This window comes from Cottoperca gobio, chromosome 10 (genome assembly GCF_900634415.1).
Source record: "Cottoperca gobio chromosome 10, fCotGob3.1, whole genome shotgun sequence".
Taxonomy (NCBI): Eukaryota; Metazoa; Chordata; class Actinopteri; order Perciformes; family Bovichtidae; genus Cottoperca; species Cottoperca gobio.
The window spans coordinates 12,488,854-12,514,397 of record NC_041364.1 but is presented as its reverse complement, the minus strand read 5'-3'; the positions used below and the strand labels follow the sequence as shown (position 1 = coordinate 12,514,397).

Genomic DNA, 25,544 nt, shown 5'->3' with positions numbered 1-25,544 from the left:
ATATAGGATATAAGTCTATACCTGTCACCACACCTACAGCACATAAAAAAAAGCCTAATAAAGTGGTATCTCAGTGCTTGCCGTGTGCGAGATCTTGTGCATTTGTGTGAGGGATGTTGAATAAAGGGTTGAGACAAAAGCGCAGTCGACCAGTGAAGGAAGTTAGATTTCCCTCAGGGAGAAGGTGAAGGGCAGACTCAGGAGGAGAGCATCGCTTCCCTCCTCAGCGTGATACTTTGAGCTCATTTACTGAGTGCTTGCTGTCCATCTCCCTCAAACAGCTCATTAGAGGCATTTTCAGCCTTGCTCCGCTGCTCTCTTTCTGCCATCCCTCCTCTCCTTCACTCTTAATCACTTGTTCAACCCTGCCTTCTTTCCATGTGATGCCCTTTCATCCAAACGCTTGAAAAATAATTTCCTCTCTGTTGTCTCAAGCTTATCTCCCTATATCCCTCACTCTTCCTTAACTATGTCTTTCTCTCTCCATCTCTCTTCCTGTCTTCCCTTATCCTTTGTATTCTTCTTTTCCCTTCTACTAGTTAATTTCCCAGAATCTCCGGTTCTGCTTTGTTAAAATGTTTGCTCCACCCATTCTTCGATCATCGTCTTACCTCGTATCTGGTCGGGTGTTTTCTAGATGTTTTGAGGATGAACTCTTCTCCCGGGCGTGGATAAATCCTGAGGTGTTCATCCTGTTACAACAGTGAGATACAGACAACAGTCCAGTGTTAACGTCACATTTCAGGGTTGAGTGATCTTGTATAATGAAAGCATTTGAAGCATTGTGTTAGAGGAGGCAACACACTGCCAAAACAAAACAACAATGAAAGGCAGTGTTTGTATCTGGTGCTCACAGATGTCTTCAAAGAGAATCACTTGACAGAGTAAATCTCTATTAACTAATTTCTTGATGCCTTTCACGTCCATGACCTTGCTTTGGAGCTTGTGTGTTATTTCAGCGCTGCAGTGTCAAAATCAGTTTTAACTTAAGTGTGGACACACACAACTAGCTGCTACTCTTTATGCAGTAAAGCTGCTGAGGCATCGAGCTATCTCAACACAATAAATTGATGAGATAAAAGTTTTTGAATGAATTGTACGAAACAAACACATTTTTGCTTTTTCTGAAGAATAACTGACTAAGAATAACAGTTTAAGCTTAAATTGTTAAAAATTATGAGAACACATATATGAACATACTGCTTATACGTGAAAAATAATGAATGTGTCTGAACTAAATTAAAAGCAGATTCATCTTAAAATGCAAAACATCATAACAGAAAAAATATTACAACATCTCTACCATCCCATACTATGTACAGAGAATCAATTATGTGTAATAGGTGTCATTTATAAACTGAGGATTTCAGTCAAGGTACAGACCACATTAATTTATGCTCGCAATGATTCTTTTCATTTTTCAGGGAAATGCATCTTGTGCTCTCTGAAAGAACAAAATGTACAGTCATTTTTTATGACTTTGTAGAACAGAGAACACCTTCTGCAAGTGCAACTACTATGGAGCTTTTTTACTATGTTTATTCAAGAGCGTGTTTTTCAATTTGAGAGCATGCCTCCTTGATTTCATGTTCAGATTTTGTAATGCTTTCCCCAAAAACCATGTGCTCACACTCAAAAAGTCTTCGTTTGCGCTTAGATTTATTCTGCTTCTGCTCAAACGGCAAGCTTGCACTTGGATATATTGTTGCTTGCACAGATTTCCTACCTGGCTTCAGCCCTTCTCCTCACACTCAGGCTGCTTTTGTGCGTATGTGAAACGTCTGCTCTTGGATTCTTTGTACAATAACCCTGTAAAAATTCCCCAACCAATAGAAAGCCAGGTGTGGTGTTAACCAATGAAACGATCCCTACCTTATTGTGGGTGCGTTTGCTTTACTTTTAGAGCATCCCAGACAGGCGGTTAATTTTTAACCAGGTTCATTCATCCCCTTCCACCTCCAAGGTATTATTATATGTACTTCCCTGGCTTTTTTTTTAACGCCTTTTGGAATACAATGACAGTTAATATACATATATCAGCGCCCATACTTTTTATTTTACTTTTATAGCTACACTGGAGCCAACCTTTTTATTTTGCCGTACACTGGTGAGGATGTCGGGACAGAAACCTCCCGTGGAGCAGAAGGGCAAAAGCTCGATTGATCTTGATTTTCAGTATGAATACAGACCGTGAAAGCGGGGCCTCGCGATCCTTCTGACTTTTTGGGTTTTAAGCAGGAGGTGTCAGAAAAGTTACCACAGGGATAACTGGTTTGTGACGGCCAAGTGTTCATAGCGGCGCCGCTTTTTCCTTCGACGTCAGCTCATGCTCGTTGACAGCTGCACACGGAAAGATATTAGCTTTTCCGAGAGCAGATGTTTCACGTGGGCACAAAAGCAGCCTGAGTGTGAGGAGTAGGGCTTAAGCTGGTCAGGAAATCTGTGCAAGTAACAATATATCTTAGTGCAAGCATGCAGTTTGAGCAGAAGCAGAACACATCTAAGCGCAAGCAGGGGCTATGTGAGTGTGATAGTAAAAAACCTCCATACTGTGGGGATAATTGACATTTTTATCTAGTCACTGTTTTATTGAACCACCAGATGGCAAGTACTGTTTCAGCTTCATATCATTGTGAGGAACACATCTTTTGTGCAGAGATTTACCAAAGCCCAACTGACAAAGCTTAAATCTCTTTGTTGTGCACTCTGTGATGTTGTCACTCAATAACCTGCTTTGTTTGCCTCTGCTGCCTCCATTTAACTGAAATTACATTTATTTGCTTTTGGCAAGATATTAAGTGACCTAACTAGAGTGAAAAACATATTCACTAAAGGGCCTGTGCATAAACTATTGCATGCAAGCAAACACACACAGGCACATGTACTGGTTTCCCTGTTGAATGGGGACTACGTTTTTAATCATCACCTGTGGACACACTCACACACACACACACACACAGACACACACAGACACACACACACACACAGACACACACACAGACACACACACACACACACACACACACACACACACACACACACACACACACACTAATACTTACTGAACAGACATGTGAACTTATTATTTATTTATTTCACACCCACACACAAATGTTAATTAAAAAATATATTACCAAAGGCTCAGTTAGTCTCTCTTTCTATTTCACAAACCACGACTTGGTTATCTTTCTGAACATATGCTACTTTGAAACTAAGACAAGCTTTACTTTAGTGCATCACTGTACTCAAACGGTGGATATCCCACATGAAAAACATGGACCAAAAGACTGAGAGGAGAATATGACTGATTTAGAAAGACCACGCTGCCTTCTCCAAATCTCACTTGACATTCTCGACGCTGCACTGAGAGCTTATGTATCGATTGCTTGCTGCACCTACTTGGCTCTGCAGTTAAACTGTCAGAACTTCAGGAGCTCACAGAGGAAGCGGGGTGTAACGCATCTTGTCCCCATCCAGAACCTGCATTTGAGCAGACGCAGGCAGATCCAATGGCCTGACTAATAGCGAGGCGATGAGGCGAGCTATTTGAGCCGAGGAATCAGACAGAGGAAATGAATGCTGACAAGGCCAGCGCTAAGATTGATTCTGTGTTAAATGGCCTATGATATTTTCTTCACGCAATACTTTCTTTTGATTACAGGGATTTTATTTAGATGGACAATCCTTGAGAGTGTGAACGTGTGATAATGAAAGTATGTCATGTATTTCCTGGGTCTTAAACACAAGGCCATCTGAGCACACTGTACATATCATGCAGAGAACCAGTAATTGAAAGTCATGCTTCAAATGACCAGGGCCTATTTACTGTATACAGGCAAGTCCAGTGCACATAGTGAGCTTGTCCTTTGCTCCTTTTCCAATTTCAACACTTCTTTAGCTAAAGCCTCATGGGGTAAAAACACAGCATCATTAAACTGGGAAGGGCCTGCAAAAGAGCAATATCTGGATGGAAATAACACTCCTGGTAATCAATGTGTTAGCCATTGCAGCCAAATGTTCTTTAAATAAAAGAAAAAATGCACAAAAGCAGAGAGTAAACTTGAGATACCAAACACTATTAGACATTGTAGACTGTAGCTTGCTTATTCTGTGTATACTGTCACTTTATAAAACATTTTTCCTGTTGATACTGTAATAATATGCTGAATGGGAGCCAAGAAAAACAAGTTACATGTTGTCAGTAATTAGCTTGTAATTATTCTCCCACCACAGTTTCTTAAAATGTGGGAAAAGTTGATTCAAATCAATTAGAAGAATAATAATACTGACATGAAGAAAAGCAGTCCATCATTTAGTTGCTACTGCATCTGGGTTTGTCAAAAATAATGTCCACTGTTCCCTGTCACATAGGATAATGTCTGTAAAATGTGTCGTCAACTCGTCATGAGATTAGAAATCAAAAAGTAGACACTGACCTTAGCCTTTAAGTTGCGTATGCCTAGCTCCAGCTCATTGTTATGGCGACGGCTGTTGGCCTTGCAGAGGTGTATCAGGCAGGACTTGATGCGAAGGACCAGGTAGTAAAATGACTTTGGGCTGGGAACCATGTTGAAGGGGGCGGGCAGGGTGCGGCCCTCGTCAAAGTAAGAGAGCCACAACTTGGCTCGGGCAAACTTCCACTCCACGTCGGCATCCTCCTGCAGAGACAGAGAGCGCGTTGGAAATGAGCAGGGCTTGTGAAGACTTACAGAAACCCATCAGATTGTAGAAACCTTTGATACAAAATCTAATTACTTATTTATTACTTCTAGTTCTTGGACACTCAGTTTCTTGTGACATCTTCCCAGCGTGACTTCCGCCCTTTTCTGTATTCTGAGTTTTTTTGTTGCAAGCGTATTTATTTTGTAAGGCTTGTGGTATTTTCAACTCACTCTCTAATTCTCCTGCAGGCTCAGAGGTGATCATACAAAGATCCTTATCGACTTGTTGACAAGATCATACCCTTTCTGTATTGACTGACCATTTTATTTATGTACCTCAATCTCCTGGTAAGAGTTGTTGATCATAGCAATGAGCATGTTGAGAAGGACGACCACCATTGTGACATTATACACTCCGTACAGCACGTAGCCGATGTTCTCTATGAATTTATGATCGTACTTCAGCACAACCGAGATCACTTCAGACAGCCCGAAAATCGACCAGAAAAGCGTCTTAAAACTCTCCTCCACCCTGCAAGGTAAGAGAGAGAGAGAGAGATGTGGCAGTAATAACACAGAACATGACAGTGAATACGCACATTAAAGCCCACTGTGTTAGCAGCTAATTGCTCTATTACTCAGAACACATGCACACACGCACATACAAAAAGACAAAAAGCATTTTAATGTTATGCTGTTTATGAGGTGGCACTGATGAAATAACTGATGAGTCATGTCCAATTTGAACACATTATCCCATTTATCCCTCTCTCACACACACACACACACACACACACACACACACACACACACACACACACACACACACACACACACACACACAATTACACAAATGCGCTGCACATACACAGACATAAAAACATGTTTGACTTCTGAAAAACCGAAAAGGTAGGGAATGATTCGACTTCCGCATTTAAGAGATTATTTGGTTTATAAAAGTCAGTTCATTGTGTCTGTAACGTCGTCCTATGTTGACCTGAAACGTTGCTGCCGTTAATGAGAAAACAATAAAAGTTTGAATTTCACTTCACTTATTCACATGAACGTGAATGTAGCGTTTTTTCCAGGTGTGTCGAGGCTGCATCTAAAAAGTTAGGAAACATTTCAGCCCAGGGTTTATTAAACTCATTCACAGGGCATTGAACATTTTTCATGGTGATCACATTTATTTCTTCAGTTTAATTTGAGTGTCAGTGTTCATTATAGAGACACCAGACGGCAGTCGTGGCTGAAATACGTAAAGTTCTTCTTTTCCTCCGTACATATGAAAATTAAAACTCTGCAAATTCTGTTACTTTAAAAAAACAAAAATATTGTGTGTTTTTCCTGAGGACCACGGTCAAACCTCCACTCAGCCTGAGGGATCATTCTCTGACACTGACCCAAGGTGAAACAGCATAAAGCTGCAAGACTGGTCAACATTAACATTCAGGTACACGTCTGCTGTTAAATATTACATGAGTGGAAGGCATGGACTTGAAATGACAGCGGGGTGGCTCATGAGGGAGGAAGAAGCCGCCTTGGTGGATTGCTGGAGGGGTTGGCGTTGGAAGGAAACTGTGGGGAGAGAAGATCTATAGGCTCCTGGTCTGAGGCTGTAGGTGTCTTCCAACTTAACTTCTTTCAAAAAGGCACAGTTTCACTGGCAAGCAGAGAGCTAGGTGAAAGCACAGAGAGAAACACAACCTCACATGCATAAACAGACAAACACACACTAGGTGCAAACACTCACCTCCTCTCACACACTAACAGAGATTCCTCTTGGTAGCTTTGACCTTTCAGGCAGAAAGCAAAACAGTCTTTAACCTTCAAGACGAGACCCGTGTCTGTGTGTTCTCTCTCTCTAACTCAGCTGCAAAACATCTGAGAATATGCTGTGCCTTTATCCAACACATTTCCTTGAAAAATGCATCATTGAGTGCTTTAACAAGGTAGAAATATACAGATGGAACTATGTCATTACGTAGATATCGAAGACCTCTTTGCTGTCTTTTCTTCACATAACGTTTAGCATAGAACATCATTGTTGTTGCTCTGTAGAAACACTTGACTCCATATATCAGACTGGCCTTGAGGTATCTGCCTGCAGACAATATTTCCTGTGCATCTCTGAACTTTAGCTAAATGGCAGGATTAATGGTCAGTACATACAATGTGTTTATGTTTTGTAACCTCTGAATACATTATTTTTATTCTCCATGTAAACATGTACTGTTCTAATCCGCTCCCCTGCTACAATGAAAGACATCCTTATGATATTAGGATCACTGCTAACCTGCATGACAATACTTTGGATATGTGAGCTTATGCACAGAGCTTTGTACTATGTGCTGAATATTAAACGTGCAAAAAACACACTACGCTACCAAAGGGTTCTACATGAACACACAAGTTTCAACCAAAGTTAAATACAGCTGTCATTGTTTCACATTTCTGTTTTTCTCATTTGTTTGAAGTGGGCGGGACTCAGTTTGAGAAATGTGATGTTAAATACTTCTCTCAGCAACAATCAGAATTGAGCAACACTTGAATCAGAACAGTTGGTGGCCGCTGTCAAATCTGATTAAACGCGCTGTCTTCTAGAAATTCTTTCACTAAATACTTTTTAGGGAAATGTTTGCAGGCTAAGCTTTTTTCCGGAAATTAAGTTCTACATTTATCAGGGGAGCCAACGTCCCCGGTGTTAGCAGCTCTGCACACATCGGGACTAGTGCTGGCCAAAGCTGAACAGACAATTCTTTTTGCTATGAACCGGGTTTGCACTGCCTCCAGGAAATAGCCATATGGTCGAACTCTAAAGTCCAGCTTGACATTTCTTATTTCCTGCTACTGTCACGATACAACATACAAACGAGCTAATACATTGTTTGGCTATTTAGTGTAAAAGTAACACACATGTAGCATCAACGCAATTCCACTTGTAACAACCAATCAATGTCCAGGGGGAAGCCGCGTATATTGAAGCAACATAACACTCAAATCTCCCGGCACCGAGACAAACTGCCCATAAGCGTTTTATACTGAGATGATTAAAAACTGTTTCTGAACAAGAATGCGGCATGTGTGCAGCAGGCGTCAGACAGACCATTGCTGCGAGTCTAGGTTGATATCAACAATAGCATCTCCTCACTCACTATTCACATCACACACATCCAGCAGCCTATCATGCGATCAGGAGAGCTGAGGGAGGTGATTTCGGCTGCCTTGCCTTGAAAAGCCTTCTCTCTCTAAATAACGCCTCGTCACTTATCTGAAGCATCGCTTAGAAGATGTAAAATATGTTTTCTCGTGAAAAATGAAAGAGTATAAAAAAAGGGACACTTATCTGCTCTCTATAAAGTTATATCACAATTATCTTTCTAATCAAATGATTCTGTCTCCCAGCTCTCCCCCCCCCCATGTGTAATGCTCACTCCATTTACATTTTTATTTTCCCAAAAAAAGTGAGTCTAGATAATGTTGAAGGGCTCGGTTCCAGGCAACGTTAATGTTCCATTAATCCAGACACTGGCAGGGACAAACGCACGCACACACACACAATTAAAATGATACACTCAACTTGTCTTTGGCCACTGGCACTGTTCATCTGTTCGCCTTGGCAGACCAGCGGTAGTTTAATATAAAGTTCTAAAAATGTGTTGAAAATGACGTTTGTGTGTTGGCATCTTTACTTGAAGTGACCCGTCCTTACTGCACCATCTAAGTCACTCATGACCTAATATACGCTACAAACATTACATTACATTACTAACCCTAACCCTAACCCAGTTTGAGTAGAGTGCAAAAAAAAGAGAAAATAGGAAAATAAATAAAAACAGAGATATCTGTTTATGCAAATGAACTATTCAAGTATATTTGAGAGCAGAGGGTCTTCTTCCCTACTGGATAATGCTGATGCACCATCATTTGTTTTGCTCACCTTGTTTTCTGCTTATTTGACTCATCTGTGTGAGATGCCTTTCCTGGGAGGAAACGCAATTATGAAAAATCTAAAATGTATCCTTGGAGATCAACAACATTGATACATTTGAATGAGTCTTTTGCTAATGTCAGCTCAGGTACGAGTCACGTGTGTATTATACAATAACCTGTAAGTGAGATGTATGAGATGCTCCATGCTCTGGATAATGGGGGATTCTTTTTATCAACGTAAGAATGAGATTATTTAATTTCAAACTTGTGTGAGTCTGTGTGTGTGAGTGTGTGCGTGTGTTATAACATCATTGTAGAACAGGCAGTGAATCAGCAGGGACAGTGGGCATCTGGAGACAGAGATGGACAGAGTGTTATTATCTGTTATTAGGATTGACAGCTCCCAATAGGCAGCATAACGAATTCACATGCACACACGCACACGCACACGCACACACACACACACACACACACACACACACACATGCTGTCTCTTGCCATATACAGCATTGTGCGCTGGGGACTGGTGAGTCACCTCGGCTCTGCAGAAGTAGTCCAAACCCAATCACCAACAGGCCCAAATCAACCTCTCCCCCCCGAGAGACATGCTCTCGGTCTCTCTTGCTTTACTCTTTAAGTTCCTCTCTCTGGCTATCATCTCTGCCTCTCATTTGTTTTCTTTATCTCTTCCTCACATTTTCTCATTATATACCCATTGCCATTGCTTTTCCATCTTTCTTCACATCACCCTTCCTCCTTATCTCAAGCCTTTTCCATCTTTCATCCCGACAGCTTTTATCCGCAGAAATATTCTCACATTGGTCGAATGTAAATGTAGACATTGTGAACGGATTCACCCAGCCTTCTTCTCTGCTTTTCCTCTTCTCTTCTACAAGTAGTGAGACAGACAGGCAACTATAGATGAAACGTCTTTATATATTATATTGAGTTTAACTTTCTAGCCAAAGAAGCTGTCATCATGGCGACAGCAGGGGTTGGGATTTGCCCACCTCGGGTTTTAATGAATGAATGAATGAATATTGCTCCCGAGAGATGCCTGCCTGAGTGTCTGTGTGTGTGTGTGTGTGTGTGTGTGTGTGTGTGTGTGTGTGTGTGTGTGTTTTGATAGAGGTACAAAAGAGGTAAAGAGAAAGAGGAACTGAACAAAAAACTGATGCGTGTGTCTCATAAGTGTGCCTGTTTATGAGTGTGTGTATATTTGTGTGACAGGCAGCGGGATACAAATGAGGCGGAAAGAGAGCAACGCAAAAGGAGGCTGTTTTGGTGTGTGTCTTCAGGCAAGTTGTGAGAGAAACCTTATTAAGATGGGAATACAACACCACAAGAAAAGCAATTAGAAGTGTTTTGATACTGAATCAAGCATGGCATCAACTTTTTTTAAATTGGATTAATTTTGTTTATTTTCCTTCTCTCTGTTAGTCTGTTGTCTTCAAGTTAATTTTACATAAATAAAGAAATATGCAGCACAAACCATTGTGTTGGACTGATTTCTATTGTGTCACACTGAATGGCCCTCTAGAAAAAAAGATGGGAAGAGACCTTTCTTGTTGTTGCAATTTTATGAATTAAACTGTTGATAGGCTGTTCGTCAAACACCTCCCGAGAAGCAATAGTAGCAAACATATCTTAGCTCAGCTAGGAGCAGTGTGCATTCTACAGTGAGGCGATACACAGTGAGTTTGTAGGTGGTGTCTTTATTAGCCTTTCTAAAACCACAAATACACGGACCTGGGGAGGTAAACACTACAGCAACTCCAGCCAAAACTGTTACCCGCGATATTATGACCCGAGTGTTACCAAATGAAATGCTTACAACTTTGTCTTGTTCCGAGTATGTAAGCTAAGCAACCATGGTTAATTTAGAAAGAAATAGTCTGATCTTACATTTTTACTTATACTTGAATTTACAAGCTCGACACTAGAATGCAACAATTGATAAGACGATTATTTTGGGCATTTCTTTCGTCATTTGAAAGTGTAGAGACACAGACTGTAATGTGGGAGCGAGAGGGGCCTGACATGCAACAAAGGTCTTTATTTTTTAATCTATTTTTACATGGATCCTCGGCTTGTGAGAAAGCTGACTTTTTATCTTGGACTTCAGTATTTAGCACATTATCAATTTATGTAGCCGTTGTGTGCATATTTAAGAGCCTTTTTACTGGGAGTTAGCTGGAAACATAATGTAGCCAGGGAGAGGCTTTTTAACCAACTCATGGAGCTAACGTTAGCTTTATTAGCTAGCAAGCTACAGCTGATAACATCTGCTAATGATATTGCCATTTCACCCGACAAAGTTGATGGTCGCAGACAAGAAAATTAGAAGCATGTTCATGTCTACCTTTGTCTGAAAGAAGGGACCCATTGTTTAAATAACTAATATGAGTTATTAATAATTCTGTAGTTCTTTATGTGATGACCACATGTGGGGGGATCTCCATGTTCCGGAGATTCAACCAAAGGTATGTATTTCAATACAAAGATTTAGTTTCACATGATGGTCTCAGTGCTCTTTCAGAAGAGGGAAATTGAATGCTTGACATCATTTGTCATGATTATAGAAGAATGTATTGAAAAATACTGTAATGGCACAAATTCTAAAGCTACTGGTCCGAGCATTAAGCCCATATTGGTCACACCACATGAATGCATTCTTTTTCTGTTATTGGTGTCTGCCTCTTCTCTCTGTCTGTCTCGCCTTAATTGTAATTGTGTCTCATCTCCTCATTCAGATGTGCTTGACTGGTAAAGGCTGAGCACGACACCTCTGCTTTGCATTCAGATCAATTCTTTCTTTTGCTCACCTCGACTCCAACTCTTTCCTGCACTTTAGACTCAACAACTCACACTCTTTGGTTTTTCTTCTTTCTCTCAGTCTTCACTTCCACTTCAACCTTCATATTCCAGCCAGCACATTCATCTCTGCATTTCTATGTGCTGTCACTTATCCACTCCTCTCGTCTCTTTTGTTTCCGTTTGCATCCCTGCCCTCTTTCCATTCCCTTTGCTTTGCATGGCTCTGTCTTTGTCTTTAAGCTGATATGACGTCTCAGTGTCTTTCAGTTCATGTCAAATACAAGCATCGTAGCACTGGTATGAAAAAAAGGCTGAGCTGCCAAATAAACTTAATGGCTCTAACCAACATAACATAAAATAGAACATATAAGAGAAAAGTAATAATAATTAACAGCTGGAAAAAAACAGCTGACAGAATCTGTGTACTGTAAACACTATACGATTTATTTTCTGATTTCTTCCTACCTTTTCAAATGGTTACTGTTAAAACGTGTGCTTTCTAAATCTATGCTGAGCCTCTGTCTGCATGACCTTCTCTCATCTCTTCTTCTCTCTCCCTTGTTTTTCCTCCTTTGTCTCTGCATCCTGGCTGATCTCCCACATTTTGCCTGAACAAACAGCCGAACCAGAAACACCCTCCCCTGTATATATTCATCTCTCCTTGTGGTTCTCTTTTCATCCCTCATTCCCTCCATCTCCTCCCTTTTCCTCCTCCTCCTCCCAATTGACTTTATCTCCTTACTTTGTTGCAGTGCTGTTAGCTGTTCCTGGGATTGTACTGCATTTATTCAGTATTATATCCACTGTATCACGTCAGCACCTGTATAATCATTGTTCAGATTATTTTCAAGGTCCTTCACACTCCACTATGTCTTTTTCCCTGCCAAGAAATGTGCACAGCTTCCACCTCTGACGATTTCAAAACACTGCTGTTTTATTCATCTCTCCTTTTTTCTGCCTTTTCCTCCCCTGTCCTCTCCCTTCCTGTCTGTCTCTCTGTGCCGTGTTTTCATGCATGGTTGACCAGAACATAGAGACAGGTCCACTGCTGTCCAAATTAGAATCCTGATAAGCGTGTGTGTCAATTCATCAGTACGTAAATGTTTGTATGTCCACATAAGCATCTGTTATAGCATATGCAACAAAAAACTAATAGTGAGAGAGAGAGAGAGAGAATGTGCGTATGTGTGTGCCCCTTGCAAAGTGTATTTGCACGTCAATGCGTGGGCACTCAACAAAGGCCATGTGGTGTGTGCTGTTTGAGTCTTAGCACCTCTGGGGATTGGGTATATGTGGCTATTACTGCTCAGTCTTCATTAAGCCATATCCAGCTGTGCACGTATGTGTATAAATGTGTAACTTTTAGCTTGCGTGAGTGAGTTCTAAGTGTGAGAGTGAGTGAGTGATATCCTCCGCCTCACTCCTCCACCATACCCCACCGTCTGTCCCCTCACATCCATCCCTCCACCAAATCAGCTTGAGTGGCCCCTCCTGGGGTATCATTAATATCTACATCTGGCTCCCTCCTCATTTTCCTCTATCAAAGCTATCAGACCAGATTATTCTTCTGCCCTCCATCAAACCTGTCGGATAGCTAAAGTCACACACACACACACACACACACACACACACACACACACACACACACACACACACACACACACACACACACATACACACACAGACACACACATACACTTAGAGCCACACAGGCACATTTTCTCTGCTGTGAGAGAGAGAGAATAGATGGATGGGACGTTGTTCTTTAGAGAATTCACAATTTGCACACAACATAGGAAATTATCAACAGTCATATCAAACACACTGCAGTCACTAGTAATTGAATTGGCATAAAAAATAAACATGCACAAACACAAAAGAGACACAACAATGCATCACAGACTGCAAACTCTATGAGACACTTAAAGCCAACATATTGGACAATAAGGTTAATTAGATTTAGACACCAAAAGAAAAGACACAGTACAAAAATAAATTCAATACTGTCTCTTTGCACAGTTAATCCACGCTTTTGCTCTGTCAACCACTATACAGACAGGTTGAGATTTAGCGCCAGACTGACCCCTGGTGGCAAGACTGACAACAACAACAACGCAATTTAAGGGGCTTTCTGTCTTACTATAACATCTCTATGCAGCTCAGTGAGCAATTGAAAAACTGTCGGAGTGTGGCTCATTTCGAGGCAAGGACATTTTCTTGCCAAAACAAACCCTACTCTGAAAATGCATTTCTGACTAGGAAATGCAGTCAGAGGTTGTTAAGATGACCTTTATCACAGCTGTGCTAATGCTGATTTTTTAAATCAGCCTTGATTGATCTCTAAAGCAGAGAAGAGAAGTGATAAGGGGACAATGTACAAAGCTGGATCGTACACCCATGATGGAAATGACTGTGTAATGGTGATGATAACACACTTCTATCTGCAGGCCCCGGGATCTTTTCTGTACTTGTCCTTTGCTTTTTGAGAAGTCTTCATTACGTCTGACTCTCGGGTTGTGACCGCAATCTTTCTGACTGTCCATTTCAACTCCATTAGTCCCTGTTTCTACCTGTCTATCCGCCTTTCTGTCAGTTTACTCTGTCTCATGCCATTGCTCTGTCTGTCTGTGCATCACGTTGTCTGGATCTTTGGCTCCACGTGGGCAGCCAAGCAGAACTCACAGCCTCTAAGACCCCCGTGCTGCAGCTCAGCGGAGGAGCTACTGTAGAAGCACAGCACAGAGGTGCAGGGTAGCTCCCAGGCTTCACATACCTAACAGGTTCTCGGAATAATGGAGGATAAACATCTGGTGCATTTAAATAAAACAGCTGAGGCTGCAAAAATATAACATAGACGGGCATGTGTTGTTATTGTAGCTGGTATTTGACCCCTACTTTTATGTAGCACATGAGCTGTAGGTGTGTGATATACTACACTCTGGCGACAATGTCCTAAAATGGACAGTGTTTATAGACTACGTTTAGTTGCACACATGCTCAAGAGATATGTCCCAGTATCAAGTGGACATATATACCCAAGCACAGGCAGGTGGACAGACAGGTGTATAACCAGATAAGAAAAACAGGCAGCCGGACAGATGGATATGCGAGCAGTTTGGCACTGTGAAGTCTGACAAGAGAACCGAATCACAATTACTGCAGAGCTTGCCAAAACAACTAAAAAACAACAAAGTGGTGGCAAAACTCCCAGGTCATTCTGACTTTATCTTATTTAAGCCTTTAAGTAAGGCCCTGTCACACATATCCGTATGGCAGAAACGTATGCTGGCGTATATGAAAAGCTCAGAATTTGTCCAAATACGTCCAACTTTTCCACAGCGGTGTTGTAGCTGACGTATACATAACGAATACATATCAAATTATTATACGTATGTCAAACCTATTGATAGCGTATCACTTACTTATACAAAACGTATCAGAGCGTCTGGCCAACGGAGCTGGAAAAGTGCCACTTGGTTCACGTCATGCTGATGCTGGAGAACGGCTAGAATGTACTCTTGTCGCAGCCTCTCAGCATCCTCCATGTTCTCTGATGCTGGGTTGATGTATTCATCAAGACGTGCTGTGAAGAAGTGAGGATGAGCTACTCACAGGGACCCTATATACTATATTTAAACCCCAATAAGCTCCCAAAATGCTAGCTGAACGCTAGCTGTACTGTAGAAACACGTTTAATAAGTTACTCCATCGTCAGGGATAATCTTAACATAGGGTAGGAATAGGTTATCCACTCGTTATCAAAAAAATTCACCATCAGCCGACGTAGCCTTTATCTAACATACCTCTAACGTTGTCACGTACTATATTTACGTAGGTAAATATTCACGTATGTCTAACGTCACGTAACGTCTGCATATCTTATGAAGCACACGTCGGGTACGTCCGGTAATTTTGAACATGCTCAAAACATCAGCGTTCAACAACGCACCCCAGCGTAACACAGTGAGCTCTTAACGAATACTACTTATACCTTACCTTATATCTACGTACACCAGCGTGTTGCCAATATTTTGTATACGTTATGCATTTGTTGGGCATTCGTCTGATACATTTTGTATTAGTAAGTGATACGATATCAACAGGTTAGACATGCTTATCTGTATAAGTTCACTTTTCCGATCCAATGAAAAGTTGGACGTGTTTGGACTCTGACAAGTTTTCATATACGCCAGCATACGTTTCTGTCATACAGATATGTGTGACAGGGCCTTCAGTTTGGTTCTATTGTGGATTCTTAGATTAAAGACATACAACTGGACCAACATTTCTTTTTATAAAAGGCAGGTCTTGGTCCATATACAAGCACTTGAGGTGGTGCATGAAGCTACCGTGTGGTTTACTGTCGCACTCTAAACTAGCAACAGCAAGCAAACCAGCAGCACAAGGTTTATGCTTGTGAGGAGACATATGTCCACACCTGGAGGCAGTTTGTCATGGTTGGAAAGCCTGTTAATACAAAACTAACTGAGGACAAGAATTCAAGTCACACAACGTGTTCTTCACTGATATGAAAAACATGTAAGGTAAATTATGCAAAACAACATAAACACCATGCTCCACTAAATGTACAGATTGGTTTTGAACCCGTCTATCGCTCTGACCCAGTGAAGTGACTCGATACCAAACTTGCAAATATAAGGAACAACTTGCGTCTTGCAACTAGGAAGTGTAAAACTTATCGTACCGGATGAACAACTACAATTACATAGTTTACACTCTGATTAGTGAAACAGAGAGAGCAGCATATGACTATGTAATTACAGACCAACTTGTAAAGCAGAAATGGTGTAATGTCATCTGTTTAAATCTGCGGATGTCTTCCTCTGAGAAAATTAATTATGATAAGTGACAGGGAGAGACCTCAGACAGAGTTTTCATTTGAGATGAAGGATGATAAACAGACTGATGAAATATTCTGTCAGAAGCCCAAAATGGAGCTTTCTAACAAACATCAGACTATGACAGTGAACCATCACTCTGTTTGTAGCTGGTGTGAAAGAAGGAGCACGCTGACACGAGGATAAGGTAAAATGAATGAAGGAAGCAGAAGCAGTGATATTCAGATTGATGTGTATGTTGGAGGGGTTGGTTGTTTTACAAGCAGGTTGATATCTGACACAACAACATGTCAGTAAAAATGCTACAGTAACATTTATAGAAAACACTTTACATTTCTTGTTGATGACGTGGGTTTATTAGTAAAAAAAAAACACCAACATATTAAAGACATTGTATTTGTCTTTAAGCGCACAATGACACCTCAGTTAAAATGTGCAATTGACCGTCTGAAATGGACGTCCCTAATAATTAAGTTAAATGAAGCACAAATGAAGCAGGTTAAGTGCATTTAGGTGTACTGAGGGTTCTTATCGCCGCCTTTCCAAGTGGAAGACTTTCAGATTGGAATTTGTTCCTACTATAATAATGTAATATGGTAAGGGAAAATTGCATAAAAAAAGACTTGAACCTATTCTTAAATGGTTCACTTAAATGCTGAATGAGTGAAAACATGGTGGATTCATAATGAGCTTCACAGAATGTCACTTAGCATCTCCCACACACGACTGCTTCCAATGAGCCCGAGGCAGAGACATCCGGTGTCCATGGAGCCCACTGGTGGCCTTGGCAATTGTCAACATTCCTTTGACACTAGTGACAGTGAGGCCAGATGGCCAACTTTTTTCATTTGGTACAATGGGCTCCATCATATCACTGTTAGTGGTGTGTTAAATTCTGCTTCAGATCCAAGTTGGTCGATAAAACTCACTGACTGTACCCTGGCACTGTCTATTGAACAATGGGAAAGTTCTCATGCCTCAGAGAAACTAAATCCTTTGAACTGGCACCAAAACTTTATACACTACCTAAAAACTCTTCTTGCTTTTTTGATGCTTTCACATCCATACTGATCTAAAATGAAATGGATTTAAAAAAATCAATAGGCCAAGATGTTTTACCTCATCATTAACTGCATGTCACATACAGATTTTTTTAATCAAAAACAAGGCATTTAATTACACCAATATTGATGCATATTTCCCACAGCTCAGATATATGCTTCCAAGCTGTAAAATAAAACCACAATTCAAATGTTTGCTGGAGATTTTAGTGAGAGAGCCATCCCAATCACCATTCTCAGGCCATCTAATCAAACTGCCTGATCGCCTGCATTAGGCCTGAAGGTAGATTAAAGTTCTCTGCCACTGGAGTGTGGATTTAATGGACCCAGCAAACTCCTCAAGGAGGACATGTGACCTATGCAATTTATATTCCTTGTTCTATGGCCTTGGACTGGAACATTGGATCAGACACTTTTGACATGAATTCTTTTTCTTTTTGGGAATCAATTCTGATATAAAATCAACATAGTAAGGCCATCATGAAGCTTCACTGTGTTTTACTTTTTGAAAATGTTTGTAAGAGAGTTAAAAAAAGACGCAGACATGAAGACGTAAACACAAACCACCATTACACACACACACACACACACACACACACACACACACACACACACTCTTGCAGCCAGGCACACTCTTGCAGCCAGGCATAACTCACGTGGTGAAGGCGGGATTGTACTTGGCTCCCAGGTAGTACGAGTACAGGTTGAACATGCCAATCATGAAGGCCACGAACACCATGATGAAAATGACCATGAACTTGAAGATATCTTTGACTGTGCGCCCCAGTGAGATCTGCAGAGGGCCGAAGCTCTCGTTGGCTGGCAGGATGTAGGCTATGCGCGAGAAGCTCAGCACCACAGCGATGGCGTACAGGCCTTCTGAGATGATCTGGGGGTCTGAGGGGCGCCACTTGTTCCTTGCTGGAGGAGAAAAATTAAAACAGAAAAGCGGCTGAGTAAGCTCTTAATGCAACATCTAAATGAGCATCTAAATCAGACAATTCATCGTGTAATTGTCTGATTTTCAGATTTTCCTAACTAACTAACATGGTCACACTGAATAACTTCTGGTGCATCAGGTATGCTAGTATAGCTCCAAAAGATATATTGAAATTACAGTTATAGTCGACAATAATCATCCACAATTGCATTTTCGGATTTCAATATTGTTCTGATACCAGATTGTTTCTTGGTATGCACAGAGCAAACATCTGGTTACAGTGGGATCTAAATGTTTGCAAGAGATGTTCCTAAAGAGCATAATCTTGGCTTTTAGGAACATGTGCTTTGATGGAGGAGAAGGCAGAGTGAGGAGATGGATTTAGTGAGGATAGAAGAGGAGGAGGGAGGAGGGAAGGCAGCGAGTATGAGACGGGTGGACAGCAAAGAGAGGGGATAAAGGGATAGTGTGCCCAAGGAGAAGTAAGGACGGAGAGCGAGGACAACGGGGAGGAGCAACACAAGAGGCAAGGTCAGACAAGAAGACGGAGAGGATAATTGAGCTTGTGGAGAAATTAGATAAAAGAGGCATGCATCAAGTAAAGACACAGAGAGAGAGAGAGATAAATAAAGTAAAAGAAAGAAAAACCCCATTTCAATATTTATCTAGGACAAGGAGAACATGTATTATACACAATGTTGGAACTTTTCATTGCAGATATGGAAACAGTTTATCGGCATAATAACTGACACTGCAGTAATATACATGTCATGACAGAGTCAGACCACCAGATGACAGCACTGATGAAGGATCCCTTAGTAGGCCACTAATAAGTGTTCAGTCCAGTAGCCTGCAGCCTGCGGCATGTTTTAATATGTTGTAGAGAAATGTTGGTTCTGGAAGTGGATTAAAAGTGTAGCATTTCTGTGATCTTGAAGTTTTTATAATTGAATATCTGAAATGTATCAAGTGGACGTATAGACCAAAGCGCAGGCAGGAGTATGTTTCAAAGAAAGGAGGGAATAGGGAAGGTAGGTATGAATAATTGACTAAGGTAGTTTTTTAATCCAAATGCCCCTCTTATCATTCTGATAATAAAGACATTGCACAAAATAACTTTTTATTATGAGTATATTGAATTCACAAATCAAATGTGGTGTGCTGCCGAGGATCAAACAGGAAAATGTGTTCACAAATATGTGTGAACATCTTGCATGCAACAATGACATTTTTATCTAAATGACAAATACACTCCATCTTCTAGTGTCCCAGCTCAGGTTTTGAGTTATTCATGACATTTTTACACAAACACTAATCTGAATCACCTTATCAGTGACAGATGTAGCACAACAATGATTCAAGCACCTCATGAAAGCTTTCACATTTCACGTGCTGTCAAATTGGCTTTTGCTGGGAAAAATGTATGATAGATAAAAGGGGAAGCAGCGTGACATTTTACTGGAGCAGAAACTTAGATTAAACACAAATAATTGTGTAGTTGTCGTAAGAAAACAAAGAAAAGATAGCTTCAAAACCTTTCATCATATTTGTTTGGAGCAATGCTTACCGTAAGTAAAGTAGGCCACTTCCTCAGGCAGCGAGGCGTTGCTCAGGTCTTCGTCTGGTACGTGCATGTCCACATACTGCTGGGCTTTGGACGCCTTGAGGAACGCCATGAAGCGTGCTGTGAAGGAAGCCACAAAGATGGACAACATGCCAAAGTCCAGAACGTTCCACAGGTGCATGAGGTACTCTCTTGGCCCGTCACACCAGATCTCCTTGCACTCTGACCAAATCATACCTGAGGAAGGAGGAAACACAAATACACATCATGAATAGTATCTTGGGAAGATGGGAAATACAAATAAGGTAGATAATAAATAAATGAAGAGGCTCTCACAGACACACAAGCTAATTTAACTCTCACAAAGAAACATGTACACACAGAGATGTTGACAACAAAGCTTATCATTTATACTCTACCATTCAGAGATCCCCACTTATAGCTCAGGTGCATACAATCACACACACACACACACACACACACACACACACACACACACACACACACACACACACACACACACACACACACACACTCTAAGTGGAAAACCTAATTCCTCCAAAGCAACCACTCTGTCATTCTCTATTTGGAACCAAAACAAGAAGAAAATTGCTTATTGAAAAGGCTCCCTGATCAGTATCATCTCTGTAACAATTACCCAGCCTTCAAAGGGTGCTGCTGGAATTACAATTACCCAGCTCTCCACTGCGCACACACAAACATACGCACACACAAACATACGCACACACAGAAATGTACACACGAGCACCTGCTGCCAAAACATGGATGGACAGGAAAATTACGGCATTACACGTAAACAAATAAAAACAGAACCATATGTGCACCAACATACAGAAAGCGCTCACATAATGAGATTGTATGTGTGTGTGTGTGTGTGTGTGTGTGTGTGTGTGTGTGTGTGTGTGTGTTTGTAGATGAAAGGAAGAACATCAGCAGATGGGAAGCAGCTGAGGTCTGACAGATATTGCCACAGGCTGTTTATCTGTTGAGTTTGTCTCTGTCTTTCTGTTACCGCCGTCTATTTGTTTCTTCATGCTTGACTTACATACACTCCACCCCTGCCTTCCCTTTCGCCCGTCAGCCTCAACAGCTCCCATCTTTCCTTCATTTTTCTCTGATGCCATCCAATCCTCAAATATTTTCTCAGCCACCTCCAAAATGTCCCTCCAGCTTATTGCAGGTATTGCAGGTATTGTAGGTACTCAGTATGGCCACTGTTTTAACAAGTCTTCCCTGCCCTGCATCCAAGCAGGAAACTTGTATTTGATCTTTGGACGATAAAAGAGAATGACTTGTATTGCCATAACCTTGGCTTTCATCCCCTTGGTTGGTATAGGGCTGCAATAATCTTTAATTCTGCCTCATATCAAAGTTTGGCAAAAGGTTCACAGACTCTTTCCATTAATTTATGGAGAAGGAGTTGCCTTGTTGCTAAACTACTTTGGAGCAGCATTAAAAACTTCTTGAAACTTCAAAAAACCTTTGTAGAAACATTGCCATAAACTCTTCTGATGTTGATAAAGTACATCCATATTGATTAAAAACTAAATTAAATGACAAAGAAAACCCACTAGGAAAGGTTTTGCCTCGACTCTCTTATATGCTGTATCAAAGTTATTTCTTATCATGATGGAAAATCGGCCTCGACTGTGACTATCTTACATCTATTTGCAGAATTCAAACCCTGCCAGTGTGTGCACCATGTGTGTGAAAAGGCGACTTACCCAACACCCACTTCATGATCAACATCTCTGTCCAGGAGAACTGCGTGGTCTTGACCCTGAACACCTGTCGTGGGTGGTCTGTGATGGTCTCATTGGGCAAGTTCTTGACACCCTCAAAGCGGTCGGAGGCGTTAACAACCAGCAGACCCAAGAAGATGGTGAAGGAGACGGCATGAGCCACGAACTTCATAAAGGGGCTTCGCAGGATCTGACCAAGCTGGAAGTGAGAAGGTTGAGGATATAATAAGAGATATGTTCCATTGTGTATCTGTGGTTTCCAAATACTAACTAACTAACCAACTTCTGACTGAAGGTTACAGAGAGATGAGTAATGTTTGTGTAAATATGCATTGACAGATATGTGCACAATTGGGGGCAGCGCAACAAGCTGTGAACACATAACTGTCATATTATCAACCAAGTAGATTCAGGGATTTTGTTTCCTCTTTAAAGATTCAAGGACACGGAACAACATTTAGTTTCTGGAATATGTACGATATTCACTCTCCACCAAATCCAAATAAAGATTGAAAAAAAGATTTGTTTTGTGTCTGGGAATCAGGCTGTAGATCTTTGAGTTGTATTAATATAAATATATATAAATACATGCATTTACACAAGTGTAAAATTGCAGCCAAACAAAACATCTGTTTGTATTTACAGAGTTAAATCAGCATTCATGTTTCATGCAAAGTTCCTGAGATGTTGGCCCTCAGAGATCAACATCTGAAAAGCTTCACTACACAACCATCTTAGCAGGCAAACAGCAGCTGTTGTAATTCATGAATGTGGAACTTAATGCCAGAGTAACTAAATGCCAAACAACCAGCAGAATTTATGAAAATGCACCATATGGGGAGAAAGTAATGCAATGTGGTCTACACAAGGAGCGTTAAACATGCCACCACACAGAGGGACCCTTGTCTTATTGCACAAAAATATGCCAAGATACACAAACGCATGCACGCGCACACGCACACAGACACATCCAACCTCAAACAGACATTTGAGCTGCCAACATTTTCCACTCTCTAAACCTGCTGTGTTCAATATTAACTACCCACAGGATATTGCTTCTCTCTGCATGCACAGTGACACATAAAGTTCAATAACTGTCCCCATGCCACACACACTACTCAACCATGTGGGAAGAGGTTGTCTGGTGAATCTTAACCCTGCAAAACCTCCTCTAAACCTCCTCCTGCCACAGGGACGGCTCTGCCTCTGTGCTGATAAGGCTGATCCATTTCACGCCTCCGCTTAAATGAGATGGTCATCCTAGATCAGGCCTACTGCTGTGTGTGAGGACTTAACCCCTGCTTTTTATCAGTATGATGGTGGCAGACCTGAACTTCTCTCCTCCAATAAGATGGTGGTTGTTGGCAGCATGCACATGCAGACTAAATATAAGAGGTTTGGTGAGAAATGGAAATATCACAAGGCCAGGATGGAGCAGCTGTATTATTCATTAACATCTTTTCACCTGGGAGAAGCAAGCCTGGCGTATACGTGGGCAGACCTGCATCCAGTCTGAATAATGAATTATCTAGATAAGAACAAAGACCTTTCTGTCATACTGTAGATATATTGTATGAACCCTTTGTAATTAAATGACACGTTTAGGTAAGAGTATGTGCTCTCATTGTTATTCTATCTCAACAAACAGATACACAATCCCATTGACGAATAAAGAATATTTACTTGCAATCTTTGATTGACATGTATGATTCTAGTGGCTAATTTCCAGTGAGAAACATGCTTCCTCCTTCACACTCTGTCTACAATGAGCCGTGGCAGATTAGCAGCTCATTGCAGAGAGAACAATGAAGGACAAGATCAAAGCCTGGGAGTTCCTCCTCATCCGAGTCGAGGGTCTGAGGATAGAGGATGGCATTTGCTGTACAGATTGTGAGGCCCCTTGACACCACAGTTTCAAGGTGGGCACCCGATATTAGAGTCACCAATTAATTTTCCTGAGCAAATGTGAAGCCATGGCCACAATCTCCCCGTCTGTTCTTGAGTGATTGTGTTGAAATGGTTAGAAAAGTGTTTTTGCAGAGCATTATGATGTCTCACTGAAGTTGACCTTTGACCATTTTGAATATAAAATGTCATCACTTCATCATTTTCTCCTATTATACATTTAGGTGAAATGTTGTCATAATATGCGAATGAATTCTTCCTTCTTTGTCTTTCTTTCTTTCTTTCTTTCTTTCTTTCTTTCTTTCTTTCTTTCTTTCTTTTAGAGCAAATTAAACGGATGACAGATTGCAGAACTGTAATTAAATAAAAAAAATGATTCGCTAATATGGGAGTGTGGGAGCGACATGTGGCATTTATAAATGTCTGCGTTTATTATTATATCAAATTCAGCAATCATCAGTATCATTGTTAAATTGATTGTGATAGCTGGTGTAATTATCATAAATAAAGACCTGGTGTGTCTCAAAATTAGGACTACATCCCCCGTAGTTTCTGTTTTAAGAGTTTAGTATGCGTTTGTACTTAGTAGATTTGCCTCACACATATCTACATTGTCTCACTCTAAATCAGTGTTATATTATTAAATATGATTGGTTTGTTACTACTGCTGAGACTCAGCATTATAATGTTTTAGCTGGGATGGAGCAAATGCTAATGATCTAATATACTGTTTTGACATTTATTCAAGAGCAATGCGTTAGATTTAAAAAGTTATTCTGTAGTCAGTTTTTTTCTTTTGTTTGCCTAATTAGAGCTGAGCTTGATTGACACCGGCCTCACTCCTCTGTGGACTCTGTTGTACCTGTTAGGGCGGGGGAACTTACCCAATCATCATTCTTGGTGCATAGAGTTTGATTAAACCACGTACTTCCCAGCACAGCTTCACCCAACTTCAACATGACAAGAGGTCTAATCAGCCACACTAATTAAAAACACCTGTGGGTGTGCAGAATCTTTGATTTGCAAAGTATCTAGTAACTGTCGCTATATCACATAAATGTAGTGGAGTAAAAAGTACAATATTTCTCTCTGAAATGTAGTGAAGTAGAAGTATAAAGTAGAATAACATGGAAATACACAAGTAAAGTACAAGTAACTCAAACTTGCATTTAAGTACAGTACTTTAGTGAAAGTACATCGCAATTAATTCAGAAAACTTTATCGACAAAAAAATGCTGCAAGTTGTGACATGGAAGCTGTTTGCTGTGCTGTGTACATGTAATCAACTATTAAGGGAGAGTTATTCCTTGACAGAAGCATGAGGCTTGTTCTCCGAGGAGGGGAACCTGACAGCCGCTCGCAGGCAATTGTTTTACCATTGTTTTCGATTTTTAAGCTTATTTTATGTTTTATCTCTTTTCTGTCCCTCAGGGAGGGCTGATGTGTTCTTGTGTGCACTTTTCAATATTCACATCACTCTCTGCATGTTTTCCCCATTTTTTCACCCTTTCCAATCAAAAAGAAACATTCAATATCAAAATACTCATCTGTTTTCCATCAACTCCAAAGCATATCTCATATGTTTCTCTTGAAGGAGATTTCTAAAGCAATTATAGGTTTTCTTTCTGTCTGCCTTCGATGAGTTACTAATTATTTGTAAGCAACACAAATATTAATATCGTCTTCATCTCTACCCACTGATATGAAATGTAATATGGTTTGGGGTTCTGGTAATGGTAGTGGTGCACTTAAATGGAGAACATTATGAGTTGTAAGAAATGAGCAATTGATGAGAAAAGCGTTAGAACATGATTAGTGTCAGCGTTAGGGGGACACACTACATACAATCATCAAAAACACATCAGCCTTCTCTCTGCAACGTGCGACTGCCTTGACGCATTACTCCGATTAACTATTTATCAATTTCATTGTCAAAACCATTTAATTCTTTTTGTTGTGCTACAGTGACATTGTTAATAAGCAAACATTCATTTTATCTCTGTTATTAGTTTCATTTCATTGTTTTTTATATTTCCATCCT

The 25,544-nt window shown here is 40.7% G+C and overlaps 1 protein-coding gene across 1 annotated transcript in view; it reads right to left on the bottom strand.

The window, feature by feature from the left end:
* Positions 1 to 25,544, bottom strand: part of trpc7b (transient receptor potential cation channel, subfamily C, member 7b) — a 46,661-nt gene that overhangs the window by 2,681 nt on the left and 18,436 nt on the right. Inside the window, 6 exon segments of the mRNA XM_029441572.1 lie at positions 612 to 692; positions 4,437 to 4,658; positions 4,998 to 5,193; positions 17,988 to 18,252; positions 19,839 to 20,072; positions 21,581 to 21,797. Coding sequence (XP_029297432.1) covers positions 612 to 692; positions 4,437 to 4,658; positions 4,998 to 5,193; positions 17,988 to 18,252; positions 19,839 to 20,072; positions 21,581 to 21,797 — 1,215 coding nt within the window.